The sequence below is a fragment of the Tachysurus fulvidraco genome, chromosome 14, assembly GCF_022655615.1.
Source record: "Tachysurus fulvidraco isolate hzauxx_2018 chromosome 14, HZAU_PFXX_2.0, whole genome shotgun sequence".
In the NCBI taxonomy this organism is placed as follows: domain Eukaryota; kingdom Metazoa; phylum Chordata; class Actinopteri; order Siluriformes; family Bagridae; genus Tachysurus; species Tachysurus fulvidraco.
In genome coordinates, this window is record NC_062531.1 from 25,791,724 (window position 1) to 25,811,998 (window position 20,275).

The 20,275-nt window shown below is 37.7% G+C and overlaps 2 protein-coding genes across 3 annotated transcripts in view; one reads left to right on the forward strand and one right to left on the reverse strand.

The window, feature by feature from the left end:
• Window positions 1-1,210: 1,210 nt before the first annotated feature.
• Window positions 1,211-11,778, forward strand: slc7a4 (solute carrier family 7 member 4). Of its 2 annotated transcripts, none has more exons than XM_027168036.2 (6): window positions 1,211-1,307; window positions 2,351-3,433; window positions 3,758-4,098; window positions 4,284-4,616; window positions 6,099-6,207; window positions 6,866-11,778. In XM_027168036.2, the coding sequence occupies exons 2-6, from the start codon at window positions 2,461-2,463 to the stop codon at window positions 7,075-7,077; spliced, it is 1,968 nt and encodes a 655-aa protein (XP_027023837.1). In that variant the 5' UTR covers window positions 1,211-1,307; window positions 2,351-2,460; the 3' UTR covers window positions 7,078-11,778. The 2 variants fall into 2 exon arrangements, with proteins under 2 accessions (XP_027023837.1, XP_047656247.1); XM_047800291.1 differs by having other exon boundaries at window positions 1,237-1,307; window positions 2,290-3,433.
• A 1,223-nt stretch (window positions 11,779-13,001) lies between these two features.
• LOC113656697 (alpha-2-macroglobulin-like protein 1) overlaps window positions 13,002-20,275 on the reverse strand; it is a 38,024-nt gene continuing 30,750 nt past the window's right edge. The window contains exons 15-28 of the mRNA XM_047799810.1: window positions 19,096-19,144; window positions 18,708-18,791; window positions 17,622-17,798; window positions 17,112-17,193; window positions 16,860-17,016; window positions 16,255-16,323; window positions 15,680-15,842; window positions 15,373-15,566; window positions 15,015-15,230; window positions 14,797-14,915; window positions 14,360-14,465; window positions 14,107-14,172; window positions 13,292-13,397; window positions 13,002-13,170 (exon numbers count right to left, since the gene is read on the reverse strand). Coding sequence (XP_047655766.1) covers window positions 13,130-13,170; window positions 13,292-13,397; window positions 14,107-14,172; window positions 14,360-14,465; window positions 14,797-14,915; window positions 15,015-15,230; window positions 15,373-15,566; window positions 15,680-15,842; window positions 16,255-16,323; window positions 16,860-17,016; window positions 17,112-17,193; window positions 17,622-17,798; window positions 18,708-18,791; window positions 19,096-19,144 — 1,629 coding nt within the window. The 3' untranslated portion in view covers window positions 13,002-13,129. The remainder of the gene's footprint in view (window positions 13,171-13,291; window positions 13,398-14,106; window positions 14,173-14,359; window positions 14,466-14,796; window positions 14,916-15,014; window positions 15,231-15,372; window positions 15,567-15,679; window positions 15,843-16,254; window positions 16,324-16,859; window positions 17,017-17,111; window positions 17,194-17,621; window positions 17,799-18,707; window positions 18,792-19,095; window positions 19,145-20,275) is intronic.

Genomic DNA, 20,275 nt, shown 5'->3' on the forward strand with positions numbered 1-20,275 from the left:
GGGCAACTGAACCATTCTGGAGGATCCTGTGAACCCAGTGGTTCAAACAATGTACCCTGAAAGTGATATCAGGATAATAATGCTCCAATAAACACAGCAGGACTGGTGACAGAGTGCTCTGATGAACATTAAAGTAAAGCTGAACATCTCCACTGGCCCAAACAGTCACCAGATCTAAATATTGTTGATCCAATTATTATTGAGAGGGTCAGGAAACATTTTCCTCCATTGTTCTGTAAGGATACTGGCTCAGAACCCCTCTACCCACTGTGCAGCACTTGTCTGTCCTACCGCAGAAGTTTTTCAGTTTCATTGTCCAACACCAACAGGGACATCTAGTGGAGAAACTGAAGTATCACCCTTAGGCAATATGTGTACCAGTACAGTGCAGGTATAACACAATTGACAACAATAATCAGTCGCGTAGAGAAATGGGACTTGATGATCGGTGCCCATTGTGTTATAAATGTACTGTACTTGTACACATATTGCCTGAAGGTGATACTTCAGTTTCTCCACTAGATGCCATTTTTGAAGTTTTAGATTTACACAGGTGCTTCAGAAAGATACATATCATATTAAGTATCAAATGTTTTAATTGCAGAGACACATTTATACAATGACACAAGTATCTTAGTTTGTGTTTGTAAAGAACAGAAATAACTAGAAGTCAATTATCCAGCTTTATCCAGAACTTAGACATGAACACATAACCATCAATGAAATCCACAGCGCTCTCTGGTGGCGTGTGGGCATAACATTAATATAAAATCTTTGAGAAAACATTTTTACATTTTTTTTTTGTTTAACACAATCTTTGTTATTAGGTTTAGATTTCCTGAATGTACCATTACCATAGGAACGTATTGAAACGAGTTCATTAACATAATTCTGTCTTCTGAAAATTGTGTAAAATTCCACCTCATGTCCCTGTTTCAGGGCAGAAATATGTGTATTTAGTCATATACTGTACAGGTCAGCTACGATGACAAATATAGGCCTAAATAAATATAAGCAGATATATTTAACATCTAGTATTTGAAATGTTTACTCGTTTCTTATCGACAATTTGTTTATTTCTGGACTTAAAGTTTGCATGGCCAACATTTCATTTTCATTGGCTGTCATTTCTGTTTAATTAAAATTAAATAAAACCTGTATTTGTATCTAATCCACTCTGCCTGAACTGAAGCATACTGGCCCTTTAAGAGCCGAACAGCGAATCGGTTCTTCCGCCAGAGAAGTATAGATCCCTGCGGCTCTCATCACACATCCGCACCGATCATCAACGTCCTATTTCTGTACAGGTAAATAAATCATACACCGTTTTCTTATAGTGCATCATAACAAGCAGGTGTGTGTTTGACTAGCTGAGTGTTTGTGCAGTTTGTCACCTGGGTTTATACCTTTCTGCGGCGGAATGACACATGAACCGAATGTTTATAACAGGAGGATTATTATAGGCCGGAATATTAAATTCATCCTAATGTTCGTGTGTTACTTTATACATCAGTTTGTGTTGCATTCACTCCGCATTATTACTAATCACTTCACAAAGCATGATTAATATGAGAATATTATAAAGCATTATTTTTCTTGGAGTTTTTGTTATAATCCTTGTATGAGATCTGAAACACTTACGTAATGACACGAGCATATTCTGAACCCACGAGCTCTTATGTACACTTGGGTTCTAAGCGGAACCTACAGTTTATACAGAGAACCCTATTGGCCATTCTTTATATCTCAAACCTTAACATACGTCAGCGTTTCCATTCACGCGCTCGTGTTGTACATATGACGTCACAGTAACCCTGAATATTATAAGGTAAATGCGAAGATATATTAATATTCACGATTCGTTGTAAAACGCCTTTCATTCTGTCATCCAGAGATCACAAATAGTCAGGAAAGCTTGTAATAAATATAGCTGGTGCTGTTTAAAAATAATCTAGCATCAGCTCAACATTTGTAAGAGTATATTAAAAAAAAAGTTAAGAACAAATCTCTTACTGTTTATAAGCTGGTTATTTTATTACAGCATGTTCCCAAGTGTTTTATTCCTCTTATACTTCAGCAGTTTGCTAAATGATTGTTATATAAGTTATTTAAATATGCTTTTTAGGCATTTATATTTGCACCTGATGTTGTGGAACAACCAGGAATGAAGCTAGGACCAGTTCTCACTAATGCTACAGCAGCTATAAACATTTCATCATAAAACTGTAAATGTGACGTATAGAACGATCGTCTCTCTCCTAATGATCTTCTCCTCTCACTTGTTCTCAGGTCTAGAGGTATAGAACGATCGTCTCTCTCCTAATGATCTTCTCCTCTCACTTGTTCTCAGGTCTTTGGAACTTCTTCGGTTCTGGCAGAAAATGGATTAGCTGAGAGTGGGACCACGTTTCTGTTCAAACTCTTTTCATCTCTTTATTTATTTCTGTCGCTCACTACCTCATGATGGCGTCGTGCTCCCCACTTTCACGTTTTTGCCAGAAGCTGAACAGGCTGAAGACGTTAGAGGATGACATGATGGCCACATCTCTGAGCCGCTGCCTCTCTACTCTAGACCTGGCGCTGCTCGGCGTTGGTGCCATGGTCGGTTCGGGTCTCTACGTCCTCACTGGAGCCGTTGCCAAGGATTTAGCTGGACCAGCTGTTGTGCTTTCCTTCCTGGTGGCTGGCGTGGCTTCACTCATGGCAGCTTTGTGCTATGCTGAATTTGGCGCCCGTGTCCCCAAGACAGGCTCCGCCTACATGTTCACGTATGTTTCCGTCGGGGAGATATGGGCCTTTCTGATTGGCTGGAATGTAGTTCTGGAGTATATGATTGGTGGCGCAGCGGTTGCTCGTGCATGGAGTGGCTACCTGGACTCCATCTTTGACCACCGCATCCGGAATTTCACGGAAAGTCACGTATTGCGCTGGGACGTACCTTTCCTCGCCACATATCCAGACTTTCTTGCAGCAGGAATACTGTTGATTGCATCTTTCTTAATTTCATTCGGTGTGCGTGTCTCATCCTGGCTAAATCACATCTTCTCTACAGTCAGCATGATAGTCATAGTCTTTATCCTGGTCTTTGGTTTTGCTCTGGCTGATCTGGATAACTGGAGTGCTCAGAAAGGCGGGTTTGCCCCCTATGGCTTCTCGGGCATCATGGCAGGAACAGCCACCTGCTTTTACGCATTTGTAGGGTTTGATGTTATTGCTGCATCCAGTGAAGAGGCACGTGACCCTCGGAGGGCTATTCCCATGGCAACAGCAATATCGCTAGCTCTGGCAGCTACAGCCTACATCCTGGTCTCGATGGTTTTGACACTGATGGTCCCATGGAACACGCTCGACCCAAACTCCGCGCTCTCTGATGCGTTCTTCCGGCGTGGCTACAGCTGGGCCGGCCTTATCGTGGCTGTGGGATCCATCTGCGGTGTGTATGAGTGTGTGTGTGTTTATTCTTGGCTCTATCTGTCACTCCATACGGTAGAGGAAATGTTTTCTAACAATCTGAAGGGCTTATTAATGAAGTAGTTCCTTTTAATTAATTATTATTTAACATACTGGACCTGTTATAGACTCGAGATATGACTCATGTACAAATCTATAACGCATTGCTTGGGTGGAAACACCACTTTTTTCTGGACACTGTTCTGTTATATTATGGCTTATCACTGGTTATTGTGTATATATTGTGTATTGTGTTATTTATGTATTTATATATTGTTTACTTGCTTTTCTCATCATTCGTCTCCAGCCATGAACACGGTGCTGCTCAGCAACCTCTTCTCTCTGCCTCGCATCGTGTACGCCATGGCTGAGGACGGCCTCTTCTTCTCCGTCTTCTCACGTGTTAATCCTATCACCAAAGTGCCTGTCATTGCCATCTTGGTCTTTGGCAGCCTCATGTCTTTTCTAGCGCTCATCTTTGACCTGGAGTCTCTTGTCCAGTTCCTCTCCATTGGCACGCTGTTAGCGTACACCTTCGTAGCTGCAAGTGTTATCGTTTTGCGCTTTCAGCCTGAAAAACATGTCAAGAAAGATGCACCAGCGCCCTCACCAGGTCAACAGAGCAACTCCATCTCGGATCTCAAGGAAGTAAGAAATTTAATCTAGCATAATATAATTACATGATTTTTTTATTATTTCTGGGTGACAATATATTTATCTCATGAATATATTCTAAATCAGACATTTTTAAAGTATGATTATTATAAAAATGCAAACATCTTTGTTTGACATATACAGTAGGTACTGATCCTGATGTTTGCTTTTAAAAACAGGACAGCGGTGAGCTGAAGGAGTACGAATCATTTTCAGACAAACTGCGTTTGGTGGAGAGGCAGAGGCTCCCAGGTGCCCTTCAAGCCCGTTTTGAGCCATACCTGGGTACCGTATTAGGAGACTGGGCGCCAGGCGAGGTGGTGTCATTCAGTGTATTGGCACTGATGGTGAGCGCAGTGTCACTCTGTTCAGTGGTTGTTTTTGGACAGAGTTACCTGAATCTGCCTACGTGGAGCTTCGTCCTACTGATTGTGATCTTCAGCTTGGCGTTCCTCCTCAGCCTCATCGTTATCTCTGTCCATGAGCAGCAAAAAAAAACCAAGAGCTTCCAGGTGAGAAACTGTCACATTATAATAATCTAAAAGCCTCAAGCAGTCATCGGTTTGATCACGAGTTTGAATTCCAGCGATGGAATGAATGTTTGTAGATGGGCGTCTAAGAGGGTAAAAATGTCCTGCTTTCTCATGGCTTTAGTTTTAGGTTTAGTCAATGCTGCATGTTTCTAAACAAACCTGATAACGGTGCGTCCATTTTTGACACAAATGTGTATTTTGTCTTCTAGAGATATTGTAAATCTGATCGCAGTCTTGTTTTGCAGAAAATGATCTTCAAGTACAGTTTGAAATGAAAAAAATCTCCTGCATACTGCGTGATAGTGCAGTTCAACGAGACACTGAGAGGCTGTTTGTTTTTCATGTGCAAATATCTCATGATTAGATAGAAGACAGAGTTTGAACAATGTGGTTGGACAGAGAATTGTGCCTTGAGGGACACCACGTGCCACTGTATGATGGTCGATGCCTAAAGAAGTGTGAGTCAAGTGTTAAAAAGTCTGTACAGACCGTTTAATTAATATCCAATCTCTGATGTAGGATTAAACCAGAAAATCCAAGCCAGCGCTTTATATTCAGTTAAAAGTCGTGGTCTAGACAGTATTAAAACTCCAGACTCAGATGCCTCTACCCAGAAATGTGTCAATCTCAGAAACATGAGTCACAGTAATGAAGCAGAGCCGTTTATCTCCTACTTTAGGACGAGAACGCTTCACCCATAATGACCTCATAAGAGCAGCATTATAGCAGATATAAAAGACACTAATGGAGCACTCGGGGCAACATGGAGTCTGTTTCTCAGAATGAACTTCAAATAGTCTGCATCTGAAGATCACATAATATTCATCCATTTTTTTCCCACAAATTGCTCTCATACAATATCTTTTATGTATCGTAGTAATATTTTTCCACGATAATTTCAGTGGTGATGCCACACACAGTCAGTTCCCATGACTGTTTGCATGTAAAACTGTGCATCAGATTATTTGAACATCTGTATGATAAATGTATCTAGCTAGAAAAGTTAGCTTGCTTTGCTAACCTTCTGAATAGACAGCCATAAATAATAAGTAGCATTCGCTACATGCTCATGAGACAAATGTGAATCGGTTTGAATGATTTGCTAATGTGAAGGTTTGTTACTTTACTTCCTAATGATTTACACAGATATTAATATAATTGTAGCATCGTATCTTAGTATATAGGAACTGGAACAAGAATTCTCAGAACTTGTAGCGGTGTATAATGTGGTCTCAGAATAATGTGGTCTCACAGTTTCTCTGGTGATTTGAGAGTAAAATTTCAGACAAAATAAAATATCTTGTATATATTATGATGAGATAATCTAACTTTATTTCAATAGTGTTTGATATCTGATTAAATAGTTTCTGGTAGCTGACTTTGCTGTGTAAATTTCCTTTAACAAATGTTGTATTTGGTGTGTGTGTGTGTGTGTGTGTGTGTGTGTTTGTGGTTAAACAGGTTCCCCTGGTGCCATTTGTACCTGGTGTTAGCATCCTGCTGAATGTGTTTCTCATGATGAAGCTCAGTCCACTCACCTGGCTCCGGTTCACCATCTGGGTAGCCGCAGGTACACCCACACACACACACACCCACACACACACACACACACACACACATACACACACAGACAGGTGTACAGTATAATGTATCTAGATCCCTTTCTTGTCCACCTATTCACTTAAGTGTTTTACTCCAGAACTCCACCTTCTACACAAACAGTATAAAGGCAGGTAATAAAACATTCTCCAGATCCTCAGGATCATGTGAGATTAAAGATGGAAAACATCCTGAACCATGTTTCAGTCTACACCAGATCTGTCCAGTTATTTTATAGCTCATGTTTACACCCATGTGCATTTATTTTAACAATGAAACCAATTTTTAAGCGTCTTGATATAAATATTGACGTCGACTTGTTCCTTCATACGAGAATGAAGTGTCTGTAAAAACAGCAGGAATTCAACCAACAGGAAACAGGAAGCTGTGATGAGAAACATTGGACTAAATGTGGTGACGCTGGCAGAGTAAACTGACTAGAGATTAATGAACGAGGATCACTAGTTTACACTCTTATGAACAGTTTAAACACACACACACACACACACACACACACACACAAACACGCACACAGAGAGAGACAGGTTTTTTTGAGTAAAAGACATTTCCTGGATTTTTTTCAGAGAAGGTTTGATTCTCATTCTCTCTCTCCCTCCCCCCCTTCTCAGGGCTGTTGGTGTATTTCGGTTATGGTATCTGGCACAGTAAAGAAGGCCTGAAGGAGCCCCAGTGTGTTTCCGCCCGCTACGTGGTTCTCCCAAGCGGTAGTCTGGTGGAAACGGTTCAGAACGTCCAGCCTGAGGGACACACACACACTCACACACCCACCACAAACGCTCCCACGCCGGTCGCCGCCACCGACCCACAAGCCAACAGATGATCTGTGTATGTGTGCGAACACGTGTTAGACATGCTAATTGTGTAGTGTGTGTGAGTGTGTGTATTTTTATGCTTCTCCTTTACTGCCACAGTCTGTTCTGCCTTTCTGAGGATCACGTCAAGGTTCTAGACTCGGGAATGTTAATTAGTTTGAGGAAACACTAAGAGACGCGTGTGTGTGTGTGTGTGTGTGTGTGTGTGTGTGTGATATATTTGTGTAGTTGTGACTCTTTTGCTCTTTGTTGAATCACTTCCTGTGTTAATTTACTACTGAGTTTTAAGCCAAATATGCAGCAAAAGTCTGAATCATTACCAAGAACTGTTTATTTTTATCAAACATTTATAACTTATTTTCTGGAACATTTACACACAAATGTTTTATTAGTTAAGAAACTGCTACCATTTTCTATACAGTTTACACTGTAAAACTAATGGCACCCTACAGAAAGAGTAGTGTGAGTTTATGGTAGCTGATGTTCTGCATTACGATTTCAGCTTTTGAAATGAACAGTTCACGGTAATGAGATTTTTGAATGGTTTTTGTGGCTTTTCCCGTCTGTCATGTTATTAGCCTGGATTGTTAGCTGTGATGTGATGGAGAAGGCGAAAGCTTGCAGTTTGGAACTTTAAACTCCTGCACACGGCTTGAAGAGACGTTCGTGTGCAACGTTCAAAATTGCAGACACACGTGAACGCAGCCTTAGTTCAGTTCTTATTCTCTCAGAGGTGTTAATTTACAGATGTTAATGAAGTGTTTCAGTTTTTTGGTGAGTTTTGGAGTGAGCAGACCAGACGAATGTGTGTACTGAGTTAAGAGTAACGTAGAGATGATTTTTTGACACAGTGTGTGTTTATTGCTGAGGGATTGGAGGTTTGTTGAGCTGACATAAGCAAGGACAATCATTGATGCTGACACACACACACACACACACACACACACACACACACACACACACTTTCTTTATGCTACAATCAGAAGTCTTCACACACTGTCATCGATTATGATATATTTAATTTATCTTTCTCTATAATATTTATATGTATTTATTTAAATGTCCAATATCATTTCTGAGTTTTATGTTACAGCAGAATGTACATTCTTTTGAATGGCAGTTTAAGTGTCAGGACCAAAATTTTACATGCAGCAGTGTTGCACTGGGCTATGCTCATTCATACAGCTACACACACACACACACACACTCTCTCTCTTAAGGCCTGCCATTTCCCACTGAGGGATTAAAAGCAAGCTCTTCTTTATATATGTCATGTGATAAGCACAAATTTTGCATGACCTTTTTTCTCTCTTTGTCTCTCTCACGCATACTGTTTGTACTATTCATGTGTGTGTGCGTATAAGAAAGCGAGTGAGCACAGGGCAAGGCCTAGAGATATAATTTATTCATGCCTTCAGGTCATGTGGATTAAAATGAAATTAAAGAAATGGGTTAAAATTGGATTTAGTCTAGCTTTAAAGTTACATATTTTGATTATTTTGATTTAAATTATATGGATAATTATTCGATAAAAGAATGGGTAAGTTTGTCAAGATGGATGAATTACACTACTACTGTATGTTTTAATATTTGTAGTAATCTATTTAAGCTCAAATTTTTATGTATTTAAAAAAATGATCCACATTATTAAAGTGGTCAGTGGCAGCCGATCGGAGTTCACTGCTACAAATATACTTTTTGCTTATAGAACTAACAATTGTTAATTATTGGCCTGTATAATTATGGAGATGTTTACATCTCACTGAATGTGATTTTGACTATAATATTTTCACTGTACAACAACAACAACGTCTGCTGAACACATTTATACACTTTCAATGTTGCACTGCTGCATATAAACACTAAGTACATTAGTACATTAAAGTCTGAGGCCACAGCTAAGAACTTATTATTAATTTATACGTTATTATGGTTACACACTCTGATGCTCGGCCCCTACGGTATGGGATTTGGACACATCAGTGAGTCTGTATTCCATCGTACAAGATCTCACAGCACTCCTGTAATATCAGGAAGCTTTTCTGTTTTGTTTGCTACTGTATCTCCTCTTATCTACTGTATCTCCTCTAATCTCCTCTTATCTACTGTATCTCCTCTAATCTCCTCTTATTGTATCTCCTCTAATCTGTTGATTAAATAATGGTACTCTGTTTTATGTTATAAAATTAGAAGGTTAGATCTTCTATCTTTCCTGACACTCCCGTGTTAAAAAGGCACAAATGTTTGCTGTCCTGCACAACTGTATTTAATGTTATAACATTGCCGTCATGTTAAAGAATTGGTGCAGCAAGAAATAACTTTTGCACAGTTTTCTGTCCATACTTTAGTCTGTGTCAAAGTCAGAGACAGGTTTGGTGTCCCGAATTCGCTTATTTAGCTTTGTACGGAAATGAGAAGTGTGAAGTAGCTAAAAATAACAGGTCTATCTAATCTGTATGGTCGCATACTGTATGTACATGAAAATAAATCGAATGTAAAGCTATGGGAGGTGGGGCATTTATGGGCGGGGCCTTTGTGGGCAGGGCCTAGTTGATTTTGGATATACAAAATGGCCACCATTTGTATTCCAGGCTAAAACGACCAGACTTCTTCCAAAACCATCAGCATTTGTGAATAATTTTGAATGAGATAACTTGTTAAACTACGGTAGCTACGGTGCTACTAAATAAGTTAAAAGTTTATTATACACCAAACATGTCTTGGTTGACTGACTATAACTGGGATAAGTGGAACATTTTATGTTTAATTAATTTAACCATCTTAGATGGTAACTGAAGGTTATAGACGAGCTGTCTGTGTTTAGTTTGTTCATCTGCTGTAAAGAACATCATGTCTGCTGCTAATCATTCCCAAGTCCATGCTGAATTCCATTTGGTTTAAGACTGAACACTGAAGACGCTGCGTCTCAGATGTAAATTCCACAGCAGATGTAAATAACTGTATCTGTGTATGTAACTATGCCACAACGATGTAACCGATGGCCTTAACAATGCTGTTTATACTCGAACCATTCCCAAAGCTGAAATGATGTATAAAACAGTTTTAAAGTCTGTTCTGCTAATATATTTGTATCATAACATACCTTTAAATTGTTATCACAGTGAATTAATTACAGTGTATAGCTGATAGAAATATAAATCTACATTATGTACAAGGAGGGACGTTTTGTAAGCACCAAATAACCCTTTTCTGTTTTTGTTTAGCTTTTATAGATTTTTGCACAATCCATAGAGCCTCAGCTCATTTAAACATGTTGTCTTCCTCTTTTCCTGTTAAATTTAATGTGACTGTAGATCACAGAATGAAAATGCTAATGTTTTTATTTTTCACCAGCTAGCAAGCTTCAATTCCTGACAGAAATCCTGTGAGGTTTGGTCGGATTAGATAACTAGCATTAGCAGGGAAGATAACAGAGTCATTTAATTTTAAAATTATTTCTGAAATACTGTCATTCATACATACACCAAGTCAAATTAATACATAGGTCTTATTAGGTTATATATTAACTAGCTAATGTGAAAACATGTATCAATTTAATGTAATAAACCTCTCAGAAATGAAATACTATCAAGTTATATTCTGTTATATAACTTGACTTCTGAATTTAAATTTAAAATCTTTCAAAAAAAATCCTGCCAAGTTAGCCCATGTTAACTAGTAAATGTCAGCATTAGCATGTTAGCAGTGACAAAACTGACAGGATTTTTGTGAATGATTTTAAATTTAAATTCATAAACATTGAGTATCTTCATTGTTAACACTAGATAGTTAAAATGAGCCTCCTAAAAAAATTATGAATACATTTAGAAGAATTTATAAGAATTTAACTTTACCGCTAATGCTACCTAGTTAGCATGAGCTTTGACCTGACAGGATTTTTTGACAGGTTGCTATTTATAAATAAATGTTTTAATGTTGTCTCTCTTCTTTATCTTTGTTGCTTTTTTTAGCTGTTTGTGGTGTTTGTTATTATGTCAGATTATGAAGAACAGTGTTTTGTGATTAATAAATGTTTTAAAGCAGCACACAGTCTAATGACGTCATCTTATTGACTGGCGTTATGAAGTGGTGCTGTCAGGGGGAACCATGTCTATGTCCCCAGGGTCCTATCTTCTTTTGTGTAGTACATAATGAACACAAGACAAAGCTTCATCATCTCTATTGTGGCACATTAAGGGATCCTGGAAAATATATTCAGTATAATATATGTAAAAAAAAGTTAATATTGAGTTTCTTAGTTTCCCAGCTCTATATTCAGAGAGAGAGAGAGAGAGAGAGAGAGAGAGAGTGAGGGAGGCTATAATTAGTTTATTTAAATAGAGAACACATGACCCTGTGAACACATGACCTTTTTCCACTGTTAATGCTGTTCAACATGCTAATAAAAAATAACCTGATAGGATTTTAATCTATAAAAGATTATTATCTTAATTAGTAATCTATCAGGATGTTTGAGGGGGTTTTAAATGAAAATTCATAAATATTATGACAAAATTATTGGAGCACTAGCGAAAGAGGACGACTCTACCTAAAAGGTATTAAATCAAACTAATGAAAACTTTATTATTTACCCTTCAAATATTAGAATTTAATGTTTTAAAGATTTGGTTTCAGATTGACAAAATTTTATGACGTGGAATAAAATAACGGTGACGGTGTTGGTGGAATTAAATGGTATTTAAACCTGAGTTTATTGTCAGTTTATTCTGTTAGCAACAATCACACAGTAATGTTCTGATCCCTGGACATGACACCAGTGTGAAAGAGCTGAGATCAAATGACAGAAAAAACACCTTCTGTAGGAAATATAAATGTTTATACTGAATGAGAAAGATTTTATTCTGAGAACAATCCAGTTTTTTTTATTCAAGACTACAGCAAATTAACCTTTATATCAATTATATCTAAATCAGTGTAACACTTTAAAGCTTGCTATTAAGTCTTATAAACTTTCTATGATTAGCTCTATATCAGAAAATTAAAGAGTTTGTTTAAATATGTTTATTTCTAACAAGAAGAAAATGTTAACAAGAAAACAAAAGATGTTAGAGAGCCATGAAAGTGTCTGTGAGCGACTCAACAGTGCCCTCGTGTGGTGAAAAGTCAGACATGTTTTTTAATTCAAGACTACAGCAAATTAACCTTTATATCAATTATATCTAAATCGGTATAACACTTTAAGGCTTTTTATAAAGTCTTATACACTTTCTATGTCAGCTCTATATCAGAAAATTAAATTAAAGAGTTTGTTTGAATATGTTTACTTATTTCTAACAAGAAGAAAATGTTAACAAGAAAACAAGAGCCATGAAAGTGTCCGTGAGCGACTCAACACTGCCATCGTGTGGTGAAAATGTAAATACACAGGTTTTTATTGTTTATGTATATCAATGTTTAAATGTTTTAAAAGTTACATGTTTTCAGCAAAAAATCCGATATGATATACAATGTGGAGGCAAATAAATAAATAAATAAATAAAATAAAGCCACAAAAATTATATTCAATGTTTACATTTAATTTGCATTTTTTTCTCTTCCACATTCATCTGAATGAATTTGTAATATTAAACGTCTGCCTTTGATTTTTTTCCACTGAGTTGTAAGAAAAATGTAGACAGTTATTAGAATTTTTATAGTACTTCAGAATTTTTATAGTACTTTTATAGTACTTTTATAGTTCTTAATCAGTATTAATCACTTTATTACCATTTCTTCTTCTCTTCACCTCATATGGCATTGGGTGAGATTATATCTATAAAGAATTTTAAGAAGTTAAGGATTTTATGTTTTAAAAAAAATATACCCAGGGTCTTACGTACGTACATTTTTGTCACATTGTCTGTTCCAGTCCCAACAAATGACGTACTGCGTATTTATGTTGATCGTAATGAGACAGATTTTTCTTTCAGAATGATATAAAATACTATTATTTATTGTTCACCAAAGTTTTGTGAGATTTAAAAGTTTTAATAAAGATAAAAGTAAAATGTGAATAAAGTTACAGACAACAGTGTAAATAACACAGAGTAGTACAAGGTATTAAGTACAAGGTGATGTGTAGTCAGTTACAGCCGAGTCACCTAGAGTAAGAGATAGAAATAGAAACCGTGGATAAAGTCGATCAACTTTAAGCATTCGGACAAAAATATAACAACAACAACAACAAAAAAAAAAACATCTTCTCAGCAGAATGATACGTACTGGTCTGGTAATAATCGTACACTTTCACGATGGCTGGTTTCAGGTTCTCCACTGCGACGTCCTGCACGATCGTCATGGTGTAGACCTTCTCCTGTCCACTGGTCAGCTGAAAACGAGAGATATATTAAGCATAACGAATCCTTCTGTTCTCTTCAGACAGTCTCTTTAAATTATATAGCAATCTTCGAGTCTATGATCAGGATCCCAAAGCTGCTGATGTCGACATTTAAATAACGTCACGCTTTCAATATTATTACACTATGAAGCTCTTTCTGATCAAAAGAAGAAAATAATAATAAATGTTAACAAGACAACAAGAGCCATGAAAGTGTCCGTGAGCGACTCAACAGTGCCCTCGTGTGGTGAAAAGTTAGACATGTTTTTTATTCAAGACTACAGCAAATACATTTTTATACCAATTATATCAAAATCGGTGTAACACTTTAAAGCTTGTTATAAAGTCTTATAAACGTTCTATGATCAGCTATCATATTAACAAGAAAATAAGAGCCATGAAAGTGTCCGTGAGCGACTCAACAGTGCCATCGTGTGGTGAAAATGTAAATACACAGGTTTTTATTGTTTATGTATATCAATGTTTAAATGCTAAAGCAAAAAATCCGAATGTTAACAAGACACCAAGAGGAAGATGTTAGAGAGCGATGTTACTGATATAGTAAAATACTGTTAGTATCTAGTTTTTCTTCCTACAGCAGCACGTCTACAAGTGTTTTATTCCTCTTACACCACTGAAAATTGGTAAATATATGACTTTGTGAAGCCAGAACAGAAGCCAGTGTTTTATTAAGACTTACTTTATTAAGGTAAATGAGGACTTCACCATCAGCCTGATCCACACGTTTCACAGATCCGTCAGTCGACTGCGAGAACAAACACCATCATGTGAATCCAATGAAACTGATCCATGATCCAGTAAATATAATGATAATGAGTAAAATGAGTCATTTTTACAGAACAACCTTTACCTGATCCTCACTGTTCAGTTTATTATACATGTTTATACATCAGTGTTCATGCTTTACACTCCTACATAAAACTTTACGTTACATTATCGCTGTTCACGAGCTTCACAGACGTCTCGTCCACGCTGAAGCCAGAAAGAAGCTTGGCCTCGATGATCACCATGTTGGTCTCCAATCGTTGGCCGTTATACCTGAAATTAAAGGATTGTAAAAACCACACGTTTATCATTAGCTCATATGTGATGAAAAGTTTTCTTATACAATGAATTTAACTTTTAAATGTACTGTAGCTCTATCTGGGAAAAATGAACCAAAATGTTTATGATCATTAATTGTGAAATGCTTCATAAATAAATAAATAAATAAACAAACAAACAAACAAACAAACAAACAAACAAACAAACAAACAAACAAATAAATAAATAAATAAATATACACATACATGCAAATGTTTATTTATATATTAATAGCTATATGAGTTCTCTCTTTAACTGCTGATTGTGGAGTTACATTAGAGCTCACATGACAGTAATGATCACGTCCAGAGACGGAGTTGGGACTCTGCAGGTCCCAGATGCTCTGGCTGAGATGCTGAATGAAGAGCGTTCAGGAGGAGGAGGGATGTTGTAGCACAGAGTGAACTAAAAAAACACACACAATATGAACTCAACTCATTCTCCTTTCAGTCAGGTTTAATCCTGAGAATCTCAGGTGAGTGAGTAACGTGATGATCTACCGACCTGCACGTACACACAGCCGCTCCCTTGTGCTTTAACGTTATAATCTCCAGGAACCTCCTTCAGCTCTCTCTCCTGATACAGCAGTCTGTTACTCTGATTGATGGTGAAGGTGTTAATCAGCCCTGATGGTGATGTTACAGTAACAGTTACAGATCCTGCTGGACTGTAGGTGGCGTAGCTGTACTTGGTCAGAGCCTGAAGAGCCACGACAGTGTCCTAGATGATGGGAAAATGTATAATAAATGTTTATTATTCAAATTGTTAGAATTATGTCAAAGTTATGGCACAGAGCAATTTAGTACATGAGGAAAGCCATGTAAACTCTACAGTACTAGACCGATGTGTTGATGATTTGTACCTGTGTAGAAGCGAAGCCTCCGAATGCGTTCTGCTGCTGAGAAAGCCAGCGGACAATACTGGAGCTGTAACCCAGACCAAACCCGGGCAGCTCGGGTCCAGACATCAGAGCCAGAAGCACATACGAGGTCATCTCTACTTCCAAAGAGTCCGTCACCGATCCATCACTCACTCTGCTCCAGTGACGTCCACCACCTGATGGAGATATTACAGAAATACTGAAGCAAAGGTGAAGTATGAGCAACATGCAGTCTTCATATTCTAATGAATTGTGTTTTAATAGACAGACAGATGTTTGACCATCAAACCTGAGACTATGGACACTGCATCCAGGTCTGAGATGAGTGTGTTTCTCATCCCCTGATCTCCAGCCAGGGTGAAGGTGTAGAAGAGGAGAGCCTTGGTGTAGGTGGAGGTCACCTGAGCGTACGCGTTCCTCAGGCATGTAAGACCGTTATTCACCACAGGATCCTGACATACACAGATTATTACATGTGAATATTATGATCTATTACTGAGAGACAAATCAATGTCTTTGTGCCAAAAAATTCAGATATAAAAATCTTTTTATCTTCTGTTTAACATCTCAGTCAGACAATAAATCAACTAAATCAACTCAGTGCTGCGTTTTTTTTTAGCAAACACCTTAAATATAATGAATATGATTTGTTATTAATATATTGCTTATTGTAAAATATGTTTACATTTATTACAAAACCCACTCATGGCTTTTATACTTCTGTAAGTGTTTGTTTATCATCGTCACCTTCTGTAGTAAATAATCACCTTCTGTAGTAAATAATCACCTTCTGTAGTAAATAATCACCTTCTGTAATTCATTAAATTTGTGTTTATGGAAAATTTTATCAGTGGAACATTTTACCGTATAACTGAGCTCAAGCATCGCAGCCGTGATGTACGCCGAGAGGGTCACGTCATCATTCACTCCTCCCTGAGAGAGAGAGAGAGAGAGAGAGAGAGAGAGAGAGAGAGAGAGAGAGAAACAGGCAGAGATAGAGAGAGAGAGAGAGAGAGAGAGAGAGAGAGAGAGAGAGAGAGAGAGAGAGACATGTTTACATTAATTTGCTCTTTCTAATATGTTATCGTTTCTATGGTAACAGCTCATTCACAGGGATGGAAGATTAAATGGATTACACACGTGTGTAACTGCTTATATGGTGTAGTTTATTATACAGTGAAGGAGTCTTTAGTGTCAGTGATCTGTTACAGTCAGATGAAGCTTTCTGTTTCAGACATCTTCAGAACAGAGAAGTTTAACTTGTCACTTTAATAACATTAAACATTAAATCTGTCAAAAATCTGTTATTATTTTTAATACACAAATTGCAGTGATGTTAGAATAAAACACTGGTTTGTGCTGTTTTAGTAAAATAAACTTATAGCAATAAATCTTATTAATTCACCACAGCGCTCTTTATTCCTCTCCTCTAACAGAACATGGTATCAGACTCAGTCTGGTGTCCTGACCTTCATGTCGGTGTGAATAAGTTGCCCCACTGAGGCAAAGCATCCGTTAGCCTGCTGCTGTTGCCCGAGCCAGGACTTCGCCTGGTCCACAAACACCTGATCTATGAAGATGTATCTCTTCGCATTTCCGAATGACTTCATCACGAACGCCGTCAGCCTGAGAACATAAACATGATCATGTCTGTAGTCTGAAATAAAAAGTCTTTATTTAGGAAGTTAAAGTGGCTCTTATTGACTTTCCCTGAGACTCACCATGTGTTTCCTGATGCGTCGCTCATCCCGAAAGCGCTGTAAGATCCATCAGTGTGTTTGTAAGTCAGCTCTCCCTGGTATCCTGAGACACACAAGGAGTCGTTATGTTACTGCATTCTATGTGTATTTTATTCAAATCCTGAGCTTCTGTCTAATCCCATCTACTAGATAAGTCTTAGGATGGCTCTGACTCCAAATGTGAGACTTTAAGCCCCATAAAGAAAGAAAGGAAAAGAAAAATGTCATTGAATCTCAACCAGGTGATGATGAGGAGCATGAAAGTCCCTGAAAGCAGCAGATATATAAATCCCAGAGTGACTGAACTGTAATGAACACAAGACTTGTGAAGTCATTAAAAATAAAGCCATAAAATTAAAGCAAAAATATCTTTAACTATTGTTATTGTTCTTTACACTTTACCGACATTGTGGCTACAAAAGGAGCTTTTTAAGGAGACGTTTTAGAGGACGTGATGTCAGAAATGTCTCGTTTGAGACCTTCAGTCCTCACCGGTCACGAGGTAGGTCTGAGCTGTGCTCTTGATCTGAGGAGTGAGTTGGTTGGTGCTCTCCAGGTACTGCAGGATGAAGATGTTGGGGGCGAAGAGCAGCATGTTCTGCTCTCCACAGCCGTACGGCATCGCCAGGAGACTAGCCAGGTTCTGTAGAGCTCGACCCATCAGATCTCCTGTACAGCACACATTAGTTAAAGGCAACTTGCTGTAGAAGTCACACTATAAATATAATATAATATATATGATATTTAGTTATAAAATAAGGCATTTCTGGACTTAATGTTTTGATTGGATTGTAAAAAAAAAAAGGCATGTTTCTAAAGTTTACACTTTATTTCAGCTTGATTTAATATTTTATTTTGATATTTGGGTTAATCTTATATTTTAATAATAATATTGTTTAACTATCATAAAAAAAGTGTCGAGGTTCTTTGATCTGTCTCTTTTTCTTTAAGCTGTCTGAGAGAACTACAGTATGTCCAATGGGAAAAACTCCAGATGTGATGTCATCAGCATGAGACCCGCCCACAGTTCACCCATGACTACTGCCCGTGAGGACAAAGGAATAGGAGAAAGACGACCTCCCAAATCAAGAACATTGGTACCGATACCGAAGACTTTCCACATTCTCAAAACCACTCTTTAATGAAAGGATCTAGTTTGCACAGAGATCCAGACTGTCTGTCACTGGGGTGTCCGATCTTATCTACACAGGAACATTATGGGTGCAGGTTTTCACTTCAGTCTAGTAGGTAGGAGACACATCTGATTTCACCGGTTGATCTTGGCTTTCATTAGACTCAGGTGTTGCTTCCACTTGGAATTAAAACTTCTGAATAAGAGTGCAGACCCTTTCTCTAGCACATGTCTTCTGCCCATATGGCATTGCACCTGACACCTACCTTATATCTTGCAGTGGATGATCCCATAAGCTCAGAATCTGACAAGGGTTAAGTAAATAGCCTGGTTACCAGAAGCTCAGCCACAGATATCAACTTAAGGCACGGCTCTGGTGTGTGGATCCAACTAAGAAAGATCTCATTCATTAGTGTGAAAAAGAAAAACACAGTTATTGAACTCACCCAGCACAGAGACCGAGGCCATGGCCGAACCATCCACGAGCACCGCAGGCAGTTTCAGTGAGACCAGTTTCTCAGCAACACCATCTACGAGAACAAAAGCCAGGGGAGACACATGTGGTACAATCTGCACAAACCCAGTGTTTAGTCCTTGAACAAGACCCTTAAACTGTCACAAGGTCACATTTTGTCCAGCATTCTGTGATTTATCTGATTATGTAACACCTATAAAATTATCCTCATGCCTCCTCCTCAGCAGTCGTCACTTACTCCACATCTTTGTGTATTTGTGAGGAATAAAAACACAGACTGTATTAAACTGATACTCTAAATGATTAGTGAACAATTATATAAATCAGATTCGGTTAATAATATATATAGTGTGTCTGACCTGGACAGAGAAGCTCATTGTAGCTTTTATACTGTTTGGTTCCTTCAGCCTGCAAATGGTAACAGAATAATTAGTCAATAATCATCACAATTACATCATCAGTGATGCGAGCAGCAACTTCAGGTCAAAGACACGTCACTGTGTGTGCAAGGTGCTTGACTTGGGACTTTTTTGAGTTTAGTTAAGACAAAAAATAATAATAATCTCAGGGATAGAAATGCTGACTGAAGAGGTGAATCACACAGAGCATCTGTAGTCCAGATTTTATTTAAGACCTGAAATGTATCTCCTCACTACATGCATAACTTACTGTAACTCTGAATATGAACTCAAATCACATTCACAGCATCGAAAGCATCAAAAGTAAACTTTACTTTTTTAAAATCCTTATATTTTAAATAATACACAGATTCCACTGAGTTGTTATTATATTATTACATGCTATTATTATATAATTAATTAATTATCCCAGTTAACCAGATATCTGTGTGTGGGTTCTGAAATAAAATGTTTCTTAGCTCCGAAAAACAATCTGATAGGGAATATTAGTGTAGATGTTTCAACTGTAATTAATTATTAATAATAATTAATTAATAATCTTGACTGATATACTATTATTTAACATTTCAATACAGCGCTCCTGACTGGATTAAATGTTATTATTATTAACTGTATTAGTAATAATGTAATCACCTGCACCAGCAGTGTTTTAATGACCGTGTCGATTCGTCCTTTCTCTGGTACAATAACCGCACTCACTCCACACAGGGTGGACGACTGCACGGCCTCCGCCGTCACAGTGATGGTCACCTCACCTGTAACACACACAACCCTTAATTATACTCTAAATCTCCAGAATTTTCTCCATCTCAAAGCCACTCATGGACTTACAAGTTGGAGCTTGAAGGAAAGATGAAAGTTACAGTTTTATAAGTTTTTAATATTTCATCTACATTTTCTGGTACAATGATGACAGTATTATGAGGATACAAATATCAGAAATTAGAATGTCTGCTCGAAAAAAGTTAAATATAATTGAAAAAAAATATTTCTACTTATGTATGATTTTACCGTGCTGTTTTTTAAAGGAGACATTTGTCTTGTTGTTTCCATTTCAGCTTTAATTTGAAAAGTTTGACGTACCGAGAACCAGCGGTCTGACGGTCCAGGAGAAGGTCTG